Source organism: Astyanax mexicanus, chromosome 21 (assembly GCF_023375975.1).
Source record: "Astyanax mexicanus isolate ESR-SI-001 chromosome 21, AstMex3_surface, whole genome shotgun sequence".
Classification (NCBI taxonomy): domain Eukaryota; kingdom Metazoa; phylum Chordata; class Actinopteri; order Characiformes; family Acestrorhamphidae; genus Astyanax; species Astyanax mexicanus.
Genome location: NC_064428.1, coordinates 1,340,001 through 1,362,716, shown reverse-complemented (window position 1 = coordinate 1,362,716; position 22,716 = coordinate 1,340,001). Strand labels below are relative to the sequence as shown.

The window sequence follows — 22,716 nt, the reverse complement described above, 5'->3', positions numbered from 1 at the left end:
CTTGTTTTTATTGGACAGCAACTATATTAAACCTCCCTAATATCAAGTTATAAGCTTTTTAAACTCAGTGCTCTGCCTGTAACTCCAGCATCAGTTCACCAACAAGTCCAGAAGGCCAGTCAGCGCACAGTAGCAGCAATGCTAGTAATCTACTGTTGTCCAAAATCACTTTCTGCAGAAAAAACTAAAATAAACAGGTATGATTTCTTTGCCATTAAAGCAAAATAACTATATTTATTTTCTAAATCTAAATAAATATTCCGTACAGGGAGTTAATTATTATTTATTCATTATTTAATTATTATTTTAATTAGAGTTTTGAGCCGTTTAGCTTAATTCAACATCATTCATAAACGACTGAATCGCGGGCTCCCTCTAGCGGATAGCAGTGATTTAACAGGAACTAATTGTGTCTGATTGTCTGATGTTTTTGGGACTTGGGTCATTGAAAAACTATGATTATTAATTTAAATTGTTAAATTAAATTTAAATTAAAATATTTAAAAAACTGATTCAAACTGCTTTTTAAAGTATTTACATCTTTTTGAAAACTTTCCAGTCTTATATCTTTTGTGACTAATGTGAATTTGGAAGGCTATAGGTGTGTCAAAATGTCAGGATGCCTGACCAATAGAATGTTTCAAAATGACAAAATATATATATTTTTTGCATTACTGCAACAACATCAAGTCTTTACAATTTGATTATACCTGCAAAACAAGTTGCAGTAAATATATAACATGCATACATACATTTTTAGGCTAAAATGGCTTAATTCAGTAGTAAATGGTTTGGAATGTTGAGGACTTCAAAGTCACAAGACCAAATAACAAGATTTTTGGCAAAATATTTATTTGAAATAAACATGAATGAATACCTAGTACATTAAAACATTAAAAAGATATTTTATTTTTAAATTATTTGCACAATAAATAGACATTTACAGCTTTTTACAGAATGACAATTTAAAAATGATTGTTGTCAAAAACAAAATATCCAGTTATCAGTGTTTTAAAAAAAAATTGGGTATTCTTTACTGAATCTAAAATAATGTTATGTAACAATCAGTCACCTCTCATATGAGTGGCACAGGTTGGGAGCCATAGAGAGCACAATTGGCTTTGCTCTCACACTGTGTGATGTTACATGTGATTTGGAGAAAGCTAGCTTGCTAGCTTAGTAGCATTGTGTGATGGGGCAGTGGTGGCTCAGTGGTTAGAGCTCTGGGTTCCTGTATCAGTATTAGGGTTGTTTGAACACAAAGGCCAAATTGAATTAGATATGAATAAAATTGGGTAGAAAACTGGAATACATAACAAATAAACAAATAAAAATGAAGGAAAAATATTGAAACTATTCTGTTTAAAAAAATATGATAGAAATATGGCCTAACGCTGCAGGTAGAAGCTTATCTCAGCATGGCCACTCAGCATACCAATGCTTAACTCTATGAGGAAGCAAAAGCATGTCCTCTATATTTAGTAAATGCCTTTGCCTTCGTTGTTAAAAATCTTCACACAACCTTTCAGAGCTAATGAATTTTTCCATTTCTCCAGCTCCAATAAACTCAAAAATACCAGTCACATGGTGTATCAAGAACAGACAATCAGAATCTACCAAAGGCTACAAATTATAGTTATAGTTCCAGTCCTAGCCAGTTATGTCTAACCAGTTTTGATTAGGGATGCACTGAATAATAATTTTGGGAAAGATGTATATCGAACATTGATGTTTTTGATGACACAATCTAATCACAACAAGCGTGGAGTGATGTGTTTATTGTAAATTAAGCAAATATGTCAGATCTGTGGTAGCATTTTAAAAAATGTCAGAGAATGACCCAAGAATGTCAGTTTGCATTCTGCTGAACAAATGGCAAAATGAATGAAAACAAAATTGGAAAAATTAACTATTTTGTTGGGTTTCAGCCACATTAATTTCGGTGCATCCCTAGCTGTGATAAATCTCAAATGGCATCAATTGAACTCATAAAAGTAACTTTTTTAAGTTACTTCTTTAATGTTGAACCAAGAGATTAATCTAGATTAATCATCTAATTTTGACTAACGTTCTTTGAGAATTAGAAGTACATGAGATCAAAATGTAAACATAAAAAAACATACAGAGCAAAAAGACAGCAATGCATTTGATGTCACTATTCAAACCAAGAAGCATCACTCATCAACACAGACCAGGTTCAGCTCTAAAGGTAAAATGCATGAACAGGTACAATAAGGAAAGGATGCAGAATTCCCTTCTTTGATCCCTTTCTATCCGTGGATGTTCAGTTTGATGAAGAGCAATGAAACGAAGGTTTAATAAAAGTCTCTCAACGTTCCATTAAAAAGTTTAAAAAGCTTCAGCCTAAGAATTAATTCCAAAGCAGAGAGCGGGAAAGCTCACTGGTGGTTCAACCCTGCAGAAAAAAAGGATACATACAGTATATATTCACTAATACTGCAATATTCACAAATACTGCTCTGCCCTGACTCTCTTTCTTGACATTAATATTTTTAAAAACATGTATGAAGTCTTTTATTTTTATGATGATGTAAAAAAAATAATAATAACTTCTTTACTCTCATACTGGACATTAAACCACCACAGCGAGTATACGCTGAAGGAAAAGGGAGGGAAAGTTCTTTCAGCATGGAGAGGTTGATGGTTTATGATATGCTACAGGTGGAGGACTTTGGCTGCTCCAGGATGGACTCGCGCCGCAGGTCATTGGGCACTGTGCCTCCAGGACCCCACACGTTCAGCTCTCCGAAGATGCCCGTCTCGATCATCTCTTCCTGCCAGGGTATGGGGATATTCCCAGAGGAGAACTCATCAAAAAACTCTTTGTCTGGGTCTTCCAGCATGACCCCTTTCACAGTGGAGAAGGCACCCACGTCGTCAAGGTCCTTGGCATAAACGGTCTTCGAATCAGGTATGAATGGAGGTGTCAGAATTCCTATGAGACAAAGGTAACAAATTATACTTAAATTAGACTCCTGAATTGATAAATACACCATCCACCAAACCCACATATAAATGTAATATTATGATAGGAGTTAATATTATATAATAAACTGTTGGCCGGTGTTTAACCTCACTCACGAGATAAAACCTCACAAAGTATACAGATGTGGGCCTTTCCAAGCTTCCCAAAGAATTTGGCACAACATAAGTTTTCCATTTTACAAATGTCTAGAGGGAAGTAATGCTTGTAACATGACAATAATACATAACCAACTATAATAAGAATCATACAAAAACATTTTAAAATCTCATATGAAAGTTCAAAATGAATTATTATTATTATGACTACTAATACTTTTATTTATGTCAAGTGATTACAACATTCTGAAGGACATTGTGAGTCAATAATTAGAATCTACAGTACCAATTAAAATTTTGGACACACCTCTTTTCATTCACTCAACTCAACACTCACAACAGCTGTGTTTCCATACCTGCATCAAGCTTCCTCCAGTTGAGACTGCTGAAGAACGGGTGGGCACGCAGCTCATCACAACTGCCATTCTTGAAGCCCAGTCTTTTGTCTACCTCCTTGGCTAGTAAGCCCTCACATACGGACTTGGCGTTCTCACTGAACTTCTCTGTGTAAGCTACTGGTTCATTCAGGATGCGCTTCTTCACCTCTTTGTTCTCCACCTGTGCAAGAAAGAAGTCAAGAATTAATACAAATCCAAAACCATTTTTGCCTTAAGTTGGCTGGGTGGGTCTATTGCTATCGACAGGGGTGGATTTTACCACCACGCAAACCACGCAATTGCTTGGGGCCCCAGGGATCAGGGGGCCCCACTGCTGGCCAAAAGGTTATCCAAAAAAAACCCTACAAGAAACAATGTAGTGATTTGCAATTCTCACAGACTCACATTTTAATCAGAGTAAAACATAGAACAAAATTCTGACATTTGATATGATACCTGCCTAAATATTTCAATACTGATACTAAAACAAAACCACATCAAAAAAATCTGAAACATTTAAACTTTAAGATCTGCTGATATTTTGCCAATTATGTGATCTGTGTTGTGTTTGGATTCTTTGAGGAACTTACACAAAGTGTTGAGTGTAGAGATGACTCTCTGAGTGAATCGGTTTGCCAAATCGTGTGCAAATTTGACTCAATGATTCAGAACATTGCAGAACATTTTCGCAGATTGTTGAACCTCTGATGAATTTTACCAGTCAGGTTGTAAGGAGCAGTTAAGCCACTCCACTGAAGTACAGCGTTATAAAAGAGTTTCAGTTTAGTTCTCCAGCATTATTAGCATTAGCCACTAACCTTGCTAAGCGCTAGCTCTTTGGCTGTCCAGAGGTGACTATTATCGGCCTGTGGCCTGCTGCTAACCACAGCTAGCCATGCTGGAGCAGCAGTAGCATTAGCCATTAACTGTGCTAAGCGCTAGCTCTATGGACATTCAGAGGTGAGTATATTGTACTGTAGTCTGTGTGTTTAACGTGTTAAAAAAGATATGTATAACGAACTGCCAGCTAATATTGCTCTGGCTTACCAAAACACTCAGGGTTCCTCAGTGTAACTCGGGTGTCGGGTGGCATTAGCAACTAACCACTAGCGGTTAGCCGTTAATGCAAATGTCCCAGTTTTAGTGTAAATCTGGAAATCTAAGCTTACTGTACATAAACGGAAGCACTTTACTCACCCAAATAAACAGTTTTTAGGAGTGCTCGTTTGACTTGTCTGACTCGTCTGATTTTTTAAAGAATTACAGCTTTGTTTACTTAGCTTAGCTTTACAGGTCTGGCTGAATTTAGAAAGAAAACATGGCAACACCCCTGTTCCTACCACTAGTTACTGGTTACTAGTGTCCCAAAAAAATGCGCCTTATAATGAAAATAGACCAGAAAATAGACATGTATTGAAAGTGCGTCTTATAATCAATGAAGTGTGCCTTATAGTGTGAAAAATAAAGTAATATGTCTTATTTTCAACATCTGATATGTATTCTATTAAATACATATGAAATAAGGGTCTATGAGATTTGAAAATCATTGCATTGTGTTTTTGTTTACATTTATTGAAATTTCACACAGCGTTTAATTTATTTATTTAATGTATAATTTATTAGTTGTAACATTAATAATTTCCAGTTCCCCTATCTATTTAGGTAATCCCTTATCACTTTATACCACCATAAAGTATGCAGGGAGGATGAAGGCTAGCGTGTGCTATGAGGGCAACCAGCCACTTCTCTAGGAACTACTGCAGACACAAGGGCACTGTCAGGTCTGTTATGTTAGCTAACAGATACCCACACAAGCTATCATCACACTTAGTGACATGGAGGGAGAGGAAGGGTAATAATGCTCTCTCATGAAAATAACTCTCAAGCAGTGCAAAGCTGTCATCTAAGCATGAAGTGCTACTTTGAAGAATCTTAAATATAAAACATATTCTGGTTTGTATCTAATATGTTTTTCTTTATAGTTTGAGTGACGTTTAGTATTATAATAATAAAAAACTAAATTTAAGGTGTGTCCAAACTATTTTTCGCACTATAAAGGCCTCGGCATACTTCATGCGGAGACGACGTTCGCGTGGCTCTAGCGAACAATGTGACGTAATTGCGGAGAAAACGAACAGGCGCGGACGTCGCACAGGGGCTTCGTTCGCCGTGTCGTGCACATGGAAGCTGGGCGAACTCCACGGCCGAAGACACAACGCGACAAAGGCTGTGATTGGTCGTTAAAAAAGAGGCGTGCCAAGAAAACAAACATGGACGATTTTGAAGAAAGGCTGGCTGAGCAGGTACAGCGGTACCCTCACCTTTACGATTCACACGTTTTATAGTATTTCACACGTTGCCATACCGGAGCTTGTGTAGACAGAGCGCGTTGGCTTTCCGGTAACAGCACCACCTGCAGTTGTGGAGCATGCGAGACAGGCAAAGCGAAGCCGCAGAAAGTATGCCAGCTCAAAAGCTTGCGAAAGCGCGCTTGACTTCGTGCAATGCTCACGAAATTCGTTTCGCTGGAAGTATGCCGAGGCCTTAAGGCACCCTTAAAATCCTTTAATTTCCCCCAAAATCATCAGTGCACCTTATGAATTTTATCAGTCAGGTTGTAAGGAGCAGTAAAGCCACTCTGCTGAAGTACAGCATTATACAGGAGTTTTCGTGAATTTTCTCCAGCACTAAGACTGGAGTAGCATTAGCATTAGCCACTAACCACTATTTTCCCGTTCAGAGGTGAGTATTATCGGCCTGTAGCCTGCTGCTAACCCCGGCTAGCACTACTGGAGTCGCATTAGCATTTCCCGCTAACCATGCTAGCTCTGCCGCCCCAGTTAGCCGCAAATGCTAATGCTCTAATCTTAGTGCTGGAGAAATTCATAAATCCTAAGCTTACTGTAAACAAGCGGAAGCACTTTACTCACACAAACAGTTTTCAGAAGAGAAATCTGTGTAGATAAACATCTAGCACTCGTTTGACTTTTTTATTCTTTTATATTTTAGTAGTTTTGTTTACTTAGCTTAGCTTTACTTAACCTAGAAAGCTACCCTGAATCTCACATTTTATTCACACTCATTTTAGAGCAGAACTAATTAAATGCGTCTCTAATAATCAGTACTGAAGTGTGGTGAAGAGTTACCTTCTCTCCTCGGGTCCTGAAGGGGCCTTTGGCAGCAATGAACTCATAAAGAGTGACCCCAAGCGTGAAGTAATCTACAGAGTAGTCGTACTCCTCTCCTTTCAGCAGCTCTGGGGCCATAAACCCTGAAATCACACAGCAAATGTCAGATATGCCAGAGTATTTGCAGCCATGGGTAAATTCAAAATAAGACTTTTTAATGCCAATCAGAGACAATATTACGTGGTATAAACCTTTAGTATACAACTAGTTTACAGCCATCCATTAATCTCTTCCTGCAGAATCAGCATCAACACCTCACAGACAGTGACCAGACAGGGAAATAAATCCACAAGCCCAGGTATTAGATAGCCAGGCTAATAGTTTACTAGTTATATACTATAATATATACTATCCCACTTCTTTTTTGAAAGTATACTCCCTAAAAAAGACTTGTTTAAGAGTTTCATAAAGCAAACATATGGCAAAGTTTTGGTAGTTACATTTTGATTTTATCCATTTTTTAAATTTTATTTAAATGAATTTAATTGTATTTCTCCATTTATGAAGGCACTTTAGTAATGAATGATGTAAGGTTGTTTGTTGGAGTTTGATTCCAAAATGCACTAAAAACATTTTTATCCATTTCTGTTTTCCCGTGAAAGATGAGAGTGATCTTTAAACAAACCGGAATTTTCAGCATTTTGCATTATTTACCTCAATTGTCTTGCTAACAATGTGATTTGGAATAACTATTCTTACTATTGTTGCCTTACTAAAAGCACCTTTAAGAAAACAGCACCAAATTTTATTTGAAATAGTTTTTGACACTTTTGTCAGTTCACCTTTTACATTAAAGCACTGTTTGGTTTTATGACATGGTATTCAGTTTTAAGGCAGAATTATCAGTAAAACACAAGTTAAGTCATGCTTGGATCAGCAAACAACCAATAAAGAATTAGCCTTTGTTGTACAGACAAAGTGAGGCTGTGTGAGAGAGAGAGAGAGAGAGAGAGAGAGAGAGAGAGAGTTGTAGAACAAATCATATTCCACCACCACACACCTGGAGTCCCAGCGTAGCCCTTAGTCTTCTCTTGGCCGTCTGCTAACTCCACAGCCAAGCCAAGGTCAGAGATACGCACGTTACCTAAGAACAAACATCAGCACAAAGTCAAACAAACGTCAAGAGATTGTACTGGTAGCTAACAAGAGAAATCTTTTGCTTTGGTGATATTGTGAGTTGTATGTCTGTGTTTTACGAAGTACTTCTGTGCTGTGTACTCTACCCGTCATTACTGTGTGTATGTCGTTGAAGTGCACGGCAAAGAACATGCTAAAACTTCACACCTCCACAAACCGGCCAGCATCTAACAGTAACAGTTCTAACAGTAACTTTCACCTTCATTGTCCAGAAGAACGTTCTCTGGCTTGAGATCCCTGTAGATGATTCTCTTCTGATGAAGGTGCTCCAGGCCTTGAATGATCTGAGCAGAGTAATATCATGCCCTCGTCTCGTCAAAGCCTGGATTATTCTCATCTACGTTATAGATGTGATACCTGCAAAGACAGTGAGAACAAGAGAGCAATCAGAGTCTCAATGCAGATCTGAATGCAGATCAGTATGGTTGTGAATTAGAACCGTTTGAGCACATGCAGTTTTGTGGCTGTTGGGCAAATGAAACTCAATGGCTTGGGCATGTGTGCAAATGAATTGAAGTGAATAGGTATTTAATAGTATTGGATGCGGATTAGAATTTGTGGACCTGTGCCCGAATAAGAGCATGCAGTTTGATGGCTGCATGTTTACACATGGTTGGACAAAGTGAAGATTGGAATTTGAGATTGGGTACAGGTGAAAAGGAATAGAAGTGAATGGGAGTAATGGTGGATGAATAGGAAACAACAAGTAAATGAGTGCAGGTCAAATCAACAGTGAATTAGTTGTTTGAAATAATATATCTGAAATGGGAATACGGTAGATGAGTGTACATATCAGTCATTATTTTTAATATATACATAGAAATTGAGAGTTTTTCCATTATTTAAAAATGTCCTACATTGTAGTTTAATATTAAATTCATCCGAACTGTGAAGAAAAAACACATAGGAAAATTTAGTAAATAAATGTGTTTTACAAAATAGAATATGTTTAAAATTTTAGATTCTTCAAAGTAGAACCTCTTGCTTAGATAACAGCTTTGCTCAGCTTTATGATGTAGTCTCCTGTTAACAGCTGTGTCTTGTCAAGAGTTAATGACTTAATGTGTTTGAGAGGATCAGTTGAAAGTTGTGAAGAGGTAGAGTTGACATATACAATGAATAGCTCTATTTGAGCAATGTTTTAATCCATATTATGGCAAGAACAACTTAACTAAATAAAGAAAAAAATACTTTAAGAAATGAAGATCAGTCAATTTTGAAAAATTTCAACAACTTTGAAAGTATCCTGTATAAGTACAAGAGAGAATATAAGGGGCACTGTCAATCAAACTTTTTGACAGGTGACCTTTTGACCTTTGCACTATCAATCAAACTTTTTGACAGGTGACCTTTTGACCTTTGCTAGTTGCCCTTTGACCTCTCCCCCACAGCACATGCCTCCTTTTCTGGAATGTGACCTTTGACCCCTCAGATCACCCTATGATGCTGTCAGTTATTAATTATGTTTTCAATCATCTGTAATTACTTTTGACCTTTGCCATGTGCCCTTTGACCCCTCCCCACACCCCGTGCCTCCTTTTCTGGAATGTGACATTTGACCCCTCAGATCACCCTATGATGCTGTCAGTTATTAATTATGTTTTCAATCATCTGTAATTACCATTGACCCCTCAGATCCCCTGACCCTTGAACTCTCTTAATTATTTTTCTGACATCAATGACTACGAGTCTCCGGTAATTATGTTTTCAATCATCTGTAATTACCCCTGCCATTCGTCATTCATGTTTTGGATATGAGGTAATTTAAACCATGGTGACACACCGCCCCGCCCATCCCTCCGCCCTTCCTGCCCCATCCCCACCTCTTCCCGTCCCGCCCAGCCCCGCCCCATCATTATTCAGATTGTCCTGATTGGTCAAACAAAAATTCCCGCCAAAAGTATTGACCAATAAGGTTGTTATTCCTATGGAGCAATCACAGCAAGCCTGCGAGTGAAATGTGTATTTAAGAGTTAGCGAGATGTGTGAAGGACCGAGAGAACGGAGCAATGGCTTGTGTTTCTGAGGTTGCTGAAAACCAAAGCTTCCCATACCGGGATTTGAACCCGGACCGTCTGGATGAAAGCCAGAAATCCTACGCGTTAGACCATATGGGAGGATCTGTAGAAGAAGAGCACGATGACGAGAATCTAAAAAGGTACCGAACAATGGAGAGCATTCCTGAACCAATCGCTCAAGGAGCGCTCAAGACTCAAGTCTGGCGTTTGTCAGATGGAACTTACTTTGGTTTTGTTTTTCTTAAGGATATATATAGCGTTGCTATGTACGTCGGAAAAACGGATAGATACGATGATGCCTCAGCTCGTTTTACTTTGAACCATATAGAATGGTTTAGCTTCAGAAGACACTGCTCTGTTTTTAATGCCTACGTCAATTACAGAAATACAGAATGCAGCCCATTTTTTCAGGAGAACATGAATTTAATTTGGAAACCTCTGAATACAGGAAAGTCTAGGCGTTTTAATCTCGCGCCGGTTATGACAAGCCTCGGATGTAATGTAAGCCTCAGTGTCATTCAAGATTTAAAATGCTATGCAATTGAAAATGACCTGCACTCGTGCGATTTCCAGGTTGTTTTTAATTCAGAAGACTTTAAAAGAATGAATCGTGTCTACTTTGCAATAATTGACAGTTTGTTCTATATGAACAAATAGATTTTCTGATTATTGTCAAACATACAAAACCAACATTAATTATATTCTTAAACATTAAACTTTTAGGTACCACTTTATAATAAGACTACCTTTATAAATGGTTTATAAATGGTTTACAATTAGTTTATTAATGGATACTAATTAGGTTGTAAATGCCTTAAAAACCATTAATAATCAGTTATAACACATACGTAGAAAGGGCAACAATGACCTGTTGTTTGCCAAATAGTGAACCCACAGCCCTCTATATTGTTAAATTTCAGATCTTTTCAGATACTCACTTACTTTGTCTTCTCCATCTAACTCAACTTGCTTCTCCATCTCCATATCCTCCATCAGTCAACATCAGTTTAACCATTTAACTCCCAAGTTTAATCATTCCACCACTAACTCTTTTAGTCATTTATAATAATGTGGTGTATATTATCATATGAAATAATAAAATTGACATCTAAGGGCTAAGCAATAATTACCCCTTACCTTGACATTTTCAGCATACTATCTGAAATCATCCTTGGGGTTGTCACAGATATTGATATAATGTTGCCAGGCGCTAATGTTCAAAGAACATGAAAGTGCTGTTGTGATCCTTAAGGTTGAGTGGAATCTTCTTTAGGGCAGCATTCCAGATGTAACTTCCTTTACTGGTTTGCTGCAGGCAATTTCACTGCAAGTAATTACTGCAGCTCCCAGCATGTAGTTTTCCATTTTGCTTTTGCCGATCAAGATTTTCAAATTGTAGATGAGTATTTGTTAATGAGTTACAAACACTTATAACCACTAAACAGGAGCCTTATTGTAAAGTGTAAAACACGTCACTATTTATTAATGAGTTACAAACACTTATAACCACTAAACAGGAGCCTTATTTTAAAGTGTAAAACACTTCACTATTTATTAATGAGTTACAAACACTTATAACCACTAAACAGGAGCCTTATTGTAAAGTGTAAAACACTTCACTATTTATTAATGAGTTACAAACACTTATAACCACTAGACAGGAGCCTTATTTTAAAGTGTAAAACACTTCACTATTTATTAATGAGTTACAAACACTTATAACCACTAGACAGGAGCCTTATTTTAAAGTGTAAAACACTTCACTATTTATTAATGAGTTACAAACACTTATAACCACTAAACAGGAGCCTTATTTTAAAGTGTAAAACACTTCACTATTTATTAATGAGTTACAAACACTTATAACCACTAGACAGGAGCCTTATTTTAAAGTGTAAAACACGTCACTATTTATTAATGATTTACAAACACTTATAACCACTAAATAGGAGCCTTATTGTAAAGTGTAAAACACTTCACTATTTATTAATGAGTTACAAACACTTATAACCACTAAATAGGAGCCTTATTTTAAAGTGTAAAACACGTCACTATTTATTAATGAGTTACAAACACTTATAACCACTAAACAGGAGCCTTATTTTAAAGTGTAAAACACTTCACTATTTATTAATGAGTTACAAACACTTATAACCACTAAATAGGAGCCTTATTTTAAAGTGTAAAACACGTCACTATTTATTAATGAGTTACAAACACTTATAACCACTAAATAGGAGCCTTATTTTAAAGTGTAAAACACTTCACTATTTATTAATGAGTTACAAATGTAAGTGATATTTAAGACTACTTTTCTACGTAATATATGAAATATGTAGTATATACATTCATCTTTTATTTTATTTTAGGATCAGAATGTTTCATTGTTGAAACTGTGACAGACTGTGATGCTGTGACAGACGAAAGTGTGCTATATCATCCATTTCAAAGTAAGTTTTTTTTAATTTTTGATTAAAAATAATTATTTAATTTCAAACGTGATGATTTGATTCCTTCAATATGAAACTCAAATTTTATATATTTATATTTACTGATGTAGTAATTTAATTTACTTTCTAAAAAGTTACATGATACATTTAAGTAAACTACTGTAACAGTTGTTTTTAACAAACTTTGCTAAAAATGTACAAAAGTATATTTGGAAATAAGTATTTTAGAAGTATACTGAATTACATTAAACTGAAAGTCTATTTAAAATACACTATATTGTACTTTTTAAAAAGTATGATCGAATTTCACTTTCAAACATTTGATGAAAGCATAATATTAATGTACTTTTAATATATTTTAAGTAATTGCATAAATCTATTAGCATATTTACAGCATACTTAGAAACTTCTCAATATGTTTTAAGTATAGTATATATTTTATATATTAAGTAAGTATATATTTTTTCACCAGGGTTAGTAGCCTCATTTCATGACATTTCATGTGGTTCATTCACACCTTGACTATTTTTGTCAAAAATATTAGAAAATATATTTTTTTGATTTATCATTTCTCAGTTTTTTTTTTTTTTTTTTTTGTTACGACACATAGAATATACAGTATACAGGTGTAAAATGTTTCATTTTGTTTCTTTTTTTTTTGCTGATGCTTATGCTTTTTTGCTCTTTTTCTCTATGTGTGTGTATAAGTGTGAGTGAACACTCACTAAAAGATGTGTGCACATTATTGCTGCAAGATTGTTAAGCATCCAGCTCTGCAGATGTAAAGAAAAGCATGAACATAACCAGTTAACAAAGATATGGAGCAACAAATACACCAGAGTATGTTAAAGACGCTCTCTGGAATAGCACTGTAAATAAACCCTGCTACAAGTACAGGACAGTATTGAATAACAGTGGTCACTGTGATGATCAGAATTATGCTAACTGCTTTTCTCTTTGCCTGATTAGCCTCGTCTCTCTCCTTCCCTTTCTGACCTGGACCTGGATGCTTCAGTGCCCTGACTACAGCTAAACAGCAGAATAGTTTAATAATGAGGAAAACTGACCAAAGTGGCAGGACCGTATAAATAAAGATGTTATTGACATTTAAGGGAATGAACATACAGATTATACAATAGCCAAGAACTCCCATCCATGCAGCAGCAGAACATGCCAGCCTGTATCTCAGGGGCTTGTACTTCAGGAAAGTGACAGGATGGACCACCGCCATGTAACGCTCCACACAGATCAAACAGAGAAACAGAGGACGGGCGCAGATAAATACTCCCCCATAAAAACTACTAATGGTGTAAATTCTAAACAGACAAAACTAAGAACGTAGAATAAACAGCGTATGCAGATGAACATCTCGTTAACAGTCAGATTGAGGCCGAAAACTCAGGTAAACCCACAATGAAATTGATTGCATAACCTGGAATGTACATAGGGTCTGTATATCCTGCCCAAGGATTCCTGCTTGTAGCATTTCTAAACAGGTTTGAGATGGGTGTGCTGGAAAGCCCATCAGAGACGTTCATCTTCAGAGTGCACACCCCTTCTCACGATAAAATATGAAATCTGAAATAAATTACACAAAGAAAATTATATAAGGGCCAAATATAATGAAACAAACAGTCTGTTTTCTTTATCAGAACAAATTCATTGTATAGTGTTTTTTTTTTGTGCATAGATCTAGATCAACATAGATCTAACGTGTTCAGTTGATATAGTCATGATAAATATCATAACTACCATAGTAAACCATAGTAATGATAGTACAGTTAAAAAGTGATCTCACCTTTCAGTCATAAACAGAATGCAGGATACCACAAGAAGAATACATTAGTATATTAATTTAATGGACTGACTAATTATCAATTCACATTAGTTTAAACATTATTAATCATTATATTTTAACTTAATTAAATTCTAAATTCATTATAATTTACAGCATTCTTAAGCCTAAAATTGTACAAATTAGTGTTGTGTAAAATGTCTAGTATTATTTAACAATGTTCATTACTGTCATAAGTACTGTGATGCATCCTTCCTGTAAATTGTTTCTGAGTTCAGCATTGTTGAGAACTGCACCCTTAAAATGATCAGTGTATTGTTCTGAGAACAGCAACATCTTTATCTGATACACAGATGCTCTTCTTTGTCATCAGTTTCAACTTAAAGTGATGTTTATTTGATGGGGTAGGATTTGGTGGTCTACTAGGTTTTGTATAGTTATTAGGGTTTCTCTATAATATTAAATAAATAAAATCTAATTAAATCCAAGCTCAAATGTTACACAATAAATGGTAAATAAATTGATTCTTATGAGTTTTTCTACTACTGTAAATATGCCATTTTAAATACAACAGCATTAATATACAATAACCTTTTTTCAAATCATTATGTATATATTTTACTTTAAAGTAAGTAAACGTCAGAAGATATTCCATAATAAAAATATATATATTTCTTAATGCATACGTACTGTATAGGCAGAAAAACTTTAGATCCATAATTGTCAAGAAAAGCAGACATCTGGCTAATTTACCATAAAAGGCATCTGTTTGAGTGTGTGTGTGTGTGTGTGTGACTTTATTTAATTTATGACATGTGATTTTTCATGCATTTAAATGTATGCTAAGCTAATGTCAGTAAGGTAAATGCCAGTAATGTTTGACATGAAGGGTAGCAGTTTTATGTAGCATACATCAATGTAAATTCAATAAATATTGACTAAATGCAATAAAAAATTCAAACAAAAAAAACTTTTCATGTGATGTAAACTACATCCAACATCAACAAAAATAAAATCTACAGCCAGAGTTATGTGGTTATGTGACAGTCCTTTCAGTTATAGGCAGTTCAGTTATAAGCATTAATATACTGTATGACGTGTACTATTTTAATGGTAGCAGTATAACATGGTAGAGTTATATGTTAATCCCTGGTTTAACACTAGAATGACAAAGACAGTAATTTTGATTAATTATTTACACAAGAAACCACCTGTATAAGCGGATGGGTTACTTTTATTGTATTAGATTATTTTTAGCATTGTTATGGAATTTTTACTACAGAACACAATAAGTGCACATGAACAGCTTCTCTTTTTAATGCTATTTCAGTGTCTGACCGCTGCTATTGTTCACCTCAGAAACAGCTCAGAATCATGCTTTCATTTACTAAACACAGTAAATGTAAAACTGTATATAAACAGTACATAATCACTTTTTTTTACACAAATACCAATGTTTAAAATCTCTCTCACATTATTTATGTTTCACTTAGAAATGACATAAACAAGGTGTAATAAGTTTCTTCAATGTATTAGAATTAGTCTACTCTTTAAGTAAATGTAAGTAATAAAGAAAATAAAAAATAAGAAAAATAAGAAACAAACACTCAAATATATTTCACCTCAATTAAGTGGGTACATAATTAGCAATAACAATAAGTAAATGATCAATATTGTTTTCAATCTGTAGAGTTATATTAGTAACTTTCACATGTATAAATAAGTAATTAGTATAAATATATAAATGTTATATTATAAAGAAATAATAAAATATTATTAGTATAAGTAGTATGATTTTTATTTGTACAAGATTTTAAAATGAGGCCAGTTCAACAGCCTGATCTTTAATCTTATGTTGTGTTCAGTACAAATGCAAAACAAAAGAAACATGTAAATAAATTACAAACCAAATACAAATGTGTGAAAAAGGTCACCTGTCAGAGACAATGCATGAGTTTAAATTAATGTTGTAAAGGAGATTAGGGGAGTAAGATATTCAACTTTGTTAATGTATAAATAAATGAAAGAAAGACAATTGTTATTATTTAACATTAACCTTTACTAAAAAAATTTGCTTGAGTACAATATATGGTTACAAATGAATATTAGCAGGATACAAAATACTACAATAGTAATCTTTTAAGAACTGCAAACTTGAAGCAGAATTGCGAAAACTAGAGCTACAGCAAATCTCTAGCTACAGTCAAACTGCTTAAAATATTAGAAAATATTTTTTCTGATTTAACATTTCTCAGATTTTTTGTTGTAACACATAGAATATTATGAAATATTTTGAAATACTAAGTCATTATTTTGAGATAGTAAGTCATTATATTGAGATAGATTAACATATAACTCTACCATGTTATACTGCTACCATTAAAATAGTACACGTCATACAGTATATTAATGCTTATAACTGAACTGCCTATAACTGAAAGGACTGTCACATAACCACATAACTCTGGCTGTAGATTTTATTTTTGTTGATGTTGGATGTAGTTTACATCACATGAAAAGTTTTTTTTGTTTGAATTTTTTATTGCATTTAGTCAATATTTATTGAATTTACATTGATGTATGCTACATAAAACTGCTACCCTTCATGTCAAACATTACTGGCATTTACCTTACTGACATTAGCTTAGCATACATTTAAATGCATGAAAAATCACATGTCATAAATTAAATAAAGTCACACACACACACACACACACTCAAACAGATGCCTTTTATGGTAAATTAGCCAGATGTCTGCTTTTCTTGACAATTATGGATCTAAAGTTTTTCTGCCTATACAGTACGTATGCATTAAGAAATATATATATTTTTATTATGGAATATCTTCTGATGTTTACTTACTTTAAAGTAAAATATATACATAATGATTTGAAAAAAGGTTATTGTATATTAATGCTGTTGTATTTAAAATGGCATATTTACAGTAGTAGAAAAACTCATAAGAATCAATTTATTTACCATTTATTGTGTAACATTTGAGCTTGGATTTAATTAGATTTTATTTATTTAATATTATAGAGAAACCCTAATAACTATACAAAACCTAGTAGACCACCAAATCCTACCCCATCAAATAAACATCACTTTAAGTTGAAACTGATGACAAAGAAGAGCATCTGTGTATCAGATAAAGATGTTGCTGTTCTCAGAACAATACACTGATCATTTTAAGGGTGCAGTTCTCAACAATGCTGAACTCAGAAACAATTTACAGGAAGGATGCATCACAGTACTTATGACAGTAATGAACATTGTTAAATAATACTAGTTAAGACATTTTACACAACACTAATTTGTACAATTTAGGCTTAAGAATGCTGTAAATTATAATGAATTTAGAATTTAATTAAGTTAAAATATAATGATTAATAATGTTTAAACTAATGTGAATTGATAATTAGTCAGTCCATTAAATTAATATACTAATGTATTCTTCTTGTGGTATCCTGCATTCTGTTTATGACTGAAAGGTGAGATCACTTTTTAACTGTACTATCATTACTATGGTTTACTATGGTAGTTATGATATTTATCATGACTATATCAACTGAACACGTTAGATCTATGTTGATCTAGATCTATGCACAAAAAAAAAAACACTATACAATGAATTTGTTCTGATAAAGAAAACAGACTGTTTGTTTCATTATATTTGGCCCTTATATAATTTTCTTTGTGTAATTTATTTCAGATTTCATATTTTATCGTGAGAAGGGGTGTGCACTCTGAAGATGAACGTCTCTGATGGGCTTTCCAGCACACCCATCTCAAACCTGTTTAGAAATGCTACAAGCAGGAATCCTTGGGCAGGATATACAGACCCTATGTACATTCCAGGTTATGCAATCAATTTCATTGTGGGTTTACCTGAGTTTTCGGCCTCAATCTGACTGTTAACGAGATGTTCATCTGCATACGCTGTTTATTCTACGTTCTTAGTTTTGTCTGTTTAGAATTTACACCATTAGTAGTTTTTATGGGGGAGTATTTATCTGCGCCCGTCCTCTGTTTCTCTGTTTGATCTGTGTGGAGCGTTACATGGCGGTGGTCCATCCTGTCACTTTCCTGAAGTACAAGCCCCTGAGATACAGGCTGGCATGTTCTGCTGCTGCATGGATGGGAGTTCTTGGCTATTGTATAATCTGTATGTTCATTCCCTTAAATGTCAATAACATCTTTATTTATACGGTCCTGCCACTTTGGTCAGTTTTCCTCATTATTAAACTATTCTGCTGTTTAGCTTTAGTCAGGGCACTGAAGCATCCAGGTCCAGGTCAGAAAGGGAAGGAGAGAGACGAGGCTAATCAGGCAAAGAGAAAAGCAGTTAGCATAATTCTGATCATCACAGTGACCACTGTTATTCAATACTGTCCTGTACTTGTAGCAGGGTTTATTTACAGTGCTATTCCAGAGAGCGTCTTTAACATACTCTGGTGTATTTGTTGCTCCATATCTTTGTTAACTGGTTATGTTCATGCTTTTCTTTACATCTGCAGAGCTGGATGCTTAACAATCTTGCAGCAATAATGTGCACACATCTTTTAGTGAGTGTTCACTCACACTTATACACACACATAGAGAAAAAGAGCAAAAAAGCATAAGCATCAGCAAAAAAAAAAGAAACAAAATGAAACATTTTACACCTGTATACTGTATATTCTATGTGTCGTAACAAAAAAAAAAAAAAAAAAAAAACTGAGAAATGATAAATCAAAAAAATATATTTTCTAATATTTTTGACAAAAATAGTCAAGGTGTGAATGAACCACATGAAATGTCATGAAATGAGGCTACTAACCCTGGTGAAAAAATATATACTTACTTAATATATAAAATATATACTATACTTAAAACATATTGAGAAGTTTCTAAGTATGCTGTAAATATGCTAATAGATTTATGCAATTACTTAAAATATATTAAAAGTACATTAATATTATGCTTTCATCAAATGTTTGAAAGTGAAATTCGATCATACTTTTTAAAAAGTACAATATAGTGTATTTTAAATAGACTTTCAGTTTAATGTAATTCAGTATACTTCTAAAATACTTATTTCCAAATATACTTTTGTACATTTTTAGCAAAGTTTGTTAAAAACAACTGTTACAGTAGTTTACTTAAATGTATCATGTAACTTTTTAGAAAGTAAATTAAATTACTACATCAGTAAATATAAATATATAAAATTTGAGTTTCATATTGAAGGAATCAAATCATCACGTTTGAAATTAAATAATTATTTTTAATCAAAAATTAAAAAAAACTTACTTTGAAATGGATGATATAGCACACTTTCGTCTGTCACAGCATCACAGTCTGTCACAGTTTCAACAATGAAACATTCTGATCCTAAAATAAAATAAAAGATGAATGTATATACTACATATTTCATATATTACGTAGAAAAGTAGTCTTAAATATCACTTACATTTGTAACTCATTAATAAATAGTGAAGTGTTTTACACTTTAAAATAAGGCTCCTATTTAGTGGTTATAAGTGTTTGTAACTCATTAATAAATAGTGAAGTGTTTTACACTTTAAAATAAGGCTCCTATTTAGTGGTTATAAGTGTTTGTAACTCATTAATAAATAGTGAAGTGTTTTACACTTTAAAATAAGGCTCCTATTTAGTGGTTATAAGTGTTTGTAACTCATTAATAAATAGTGAAGTGTTTTACACTTTAAAATAAGGCTCCTGTTTAGTGGTTATAAGTGTTTGTAACTCATTAATAAATAGTGACGTGTTTTACACTTTAAAATAAGGCTCCTGTTTAGTGGTTATAAGTGTTTGTAACTCATTAATAAATAGTGAAGTGTTTTACACTTTAAAATAAGGCTCCTGTTTAGTGTTATAAGTGTTTGTAACTCATTAATAAATAGTGAAGTGTTTTACACTTTAAAATAAGGCTCCTGTCTAGTGGTTATAAGTGTTTGTAACTCATTAATAAATAGTGAAGTGTTTTACACTTTACAATAAGGCTCCTATTTAGTGGTTATAAGTGTTTGTAAATCATTAATAAATAGTGAAGTGTTTTACACTTTAAAATAAGGCTCCTGTTTAGTGGTTATAAGTGTTTGTAAATCATTAATAAATAGTGAAGTGTTTTACACTTTAAAATAAGGCTCCTGTTTAGTGGTTATAAGTGTTTGTAAATCATTAATAAATAGTGAAGTGTTTTACACTTTAAAATAAGGCTCCTGTTTAGTGGTTATAAGTGTTTGTAACTCATTAATAAATAGTGACGTGTTTTACACTTTACAATAAGGCTCCCTTTTAGTGGTTATAAGTGTTTGTAACTCATTAACAAATACTCATCTACAATTTGAAAATCTTGATCGGCAAAAGCAAAATGGAAAACTACATGCTGGGAGCTGCAGTAATTACTTGCAGTGAAATTGCCTGCAGCAAACCAGTAAAGGAAGTTACATCTGGAATGCTGCCCTAAAGAAGATTCCACTCAACCTTAAGGATCACAACAGCACTTTCATGTTCTTTGAACATTAGCGCCTGGCAACATTATATCAATATCTGTGACAACCCCAAGGATGATTTCAGATAGTATGCTGAAAATGTCAAGGTAAGGGGTAATTATTGCTTAGCCCTTAGATGTCAATTGTATTATTTCATATGATAATATACACCACATTATTATAAATGACTAAAAGAGTTAGTGGTGGAATGATTAAACTTGGGAGTTAAATGGTTAAACTGATGTTGACTGATGGAGGATATGGAGATGGAGAAGCAAGTTGAGTTAGATGGAGAAGACAAAGTAAGTGAGTATCTGAAAAGATCTGAAATTTAACAATATAGAGGGCTGTGGGTTCACTATTTGGCAAACAACAGGTCATTGTTGCCCTTTCTACGTATGTGTTATAACTGATTATTAATGGTTTTTAAGGCATTTACAACCTAATTAGTATCCATTAATAAACTAATTGTAAACCATTTATAAACCATTTATAAAGGTAGTCTTATTATAAAGTGGTACCTAAAAGTTTAATGTTTAAGAATATAATTAATGTTGGTTTTGTATGTTTGACAATAATCAGAAAATCTATTTGTTCATATAGAACAAACTGTCAATTATTGCAAAGTAGACACGATTCATTCTTTTAAAGTCTTCTGAATTAAAAACAACCTGGAAATCGCGCGAGTGCAGGTCATTTTCAATTGCATAGCATTTTAAATCTTGAATGACACTGAGGCTTACATTACATCCGAGGCTTGTCATAACCGGCGCGAGATTAAAACGCCTAGACTTTCCTGTATTCAGAGGTTTCCAAATTAAATTCATGTTCTCCTGAAAAAATGGGCTGCATTCTGTATTTCTGTAATTGACGTAGGCATTAAAAACAGAGCAGTGTCTTCTGAAGCTAAACCATTCTATATGGTTCAAAGTAAAACGAGCTGAGGCATCATCGTATCTATCCGTTTTTCCGACGTACATAGCAACGCTATATATATCCTTAAGAAAAACAAAACCAAAGTAAGTTCCATCTGACAAACGCCAGACTTGAGTCTTGAGCGCTCCTTGAGCGATTGGTTCAGGAATGCTCTCCATTGTTCGGTACCTTTTTAGATTCTCGTCATCGTGCTCTTCTTCTACAGATCCTCCCATATGGTCTAACGCGTAGGATTTCTGGCTTTCATCCAGACGGTCCGGGTTCAAATCCCGGTATGGGAAGCTTTGGTTTTCAGCAACCTCAGAAACACAAGCCATTGCTCCGTTCTCTCGGTCCTTCACACATCTCGCTAACTCTTAAATACACATTTCACTCGCAGGCTTGCTGTGATTGCTCCATAGGAATAACAACCTTATTGGTCAATACTTTTGGCGGGAATTTTTGTTTGACCAATCAGGACAATCTGAATAATGATGGGGCGGGGCTGGGCGGGACGGGAAGAGGTGGGGATGGGGCAGGAAGGGCGGAGGGATGGGCGGGGCGGTGTGTCACCATGGTTTAAATTACCTCATATCCAAAACATGAATGACGAATGGCAGGGGTAATTACAGATGATTGAAAACATAATTACCGGAGACTCGTAGTCATTGATGTCAGAAAAATAATTAAGAGAGTTCAAGGGTCAGGGGATCTGAGGGGTCAATGGTAATTACAGATGATTGAAAACATAATTAATAACTGACAGCATCATAGGGTGATCTGAGGGGTCAAATGTCACATTCCAGAAAAGGAGGCACGGGGTGTGGGGAGGGGTCAAAGGGCACATGGCAAAGGTCAAAAGTAATTACAGATGATTGAAAACATAATTAATAACTGACAGCATCATAGGGTGATCTGAGGGGTCAAAGGTCACATTCCAGAAAAGGAGGCATGTGCTGTGGGGGAGAGGTCAAAGGGCAACTAGCAAAGGTCAAAAGGTCACCTGTCAAAAAGTTTGATTGATAGTGCAAAGGTCAAAAGGTCACCTGTCAAAAAGTTTGATTGACAGTGCCCCTTATATTCTCTCTAGTACAGTCGCAAAGACCATTAAAAACATCATGATGAAATTGGCTCTCATCAGGACTGCCCAAGGAATGGAAGGCCAAGGGTTACAAGTTAACAGCTTAATCCTAGATACGAGCACCTAAAAGCTTTACGGGTATTTTGGTTTAACACT

General features: G+C 34.5%; 1 protein-coding gene and 2 non-coding genes across 3 annotated transcripts in view; 1 reads left to right on the top strand and 2 right to left on the bottom strand.

Annotated features, from left to right (window-relative positions):
• Window positions 1-889: 889 nt before the first annotated feature.
• The window catches only part of LOC125785795 (rhodopsin kinase GRK1-like), a 22,062-nt gene continuing 235 nt past the window's right edge, over window positions 890-22,716 (bottom strand). The window contains 5 exon segments of the mRNA XM_049469949.1: window positions 890-2,956; window positions 3,459-3,660; window positions 6,626-6,750; window positions 7,668-7,751; window positions 8,004-8,161. Of these exon segments, the coding sequence (XP_049325906.1) occupies window positions 2,667-2,956; window positions 3,459-3,660; window positions 6,626-6,750; window positions 7,668-7,751; window positions 8,004-8,161 (859 nt within the window). The 3' untranslated portion in view covers window positions 890-2,666.
• On the bottom strand, window positions 9,850-9,921 carry trnae-uuc (transfer RNA glutamic acid (anticodon UUC)). The gene has a single exon. It is a non-coding gene; the product is annotated as a tRNA-Glu (tRNA).
• Window positions 21,710-21,781, top strand: trnae-uuc (transfer RNA glutamic acid (anticodon UUC)). Its single transcript has one exon. It is a non-coding gene; the product is annotated as a tRNA-Glu (tRNA).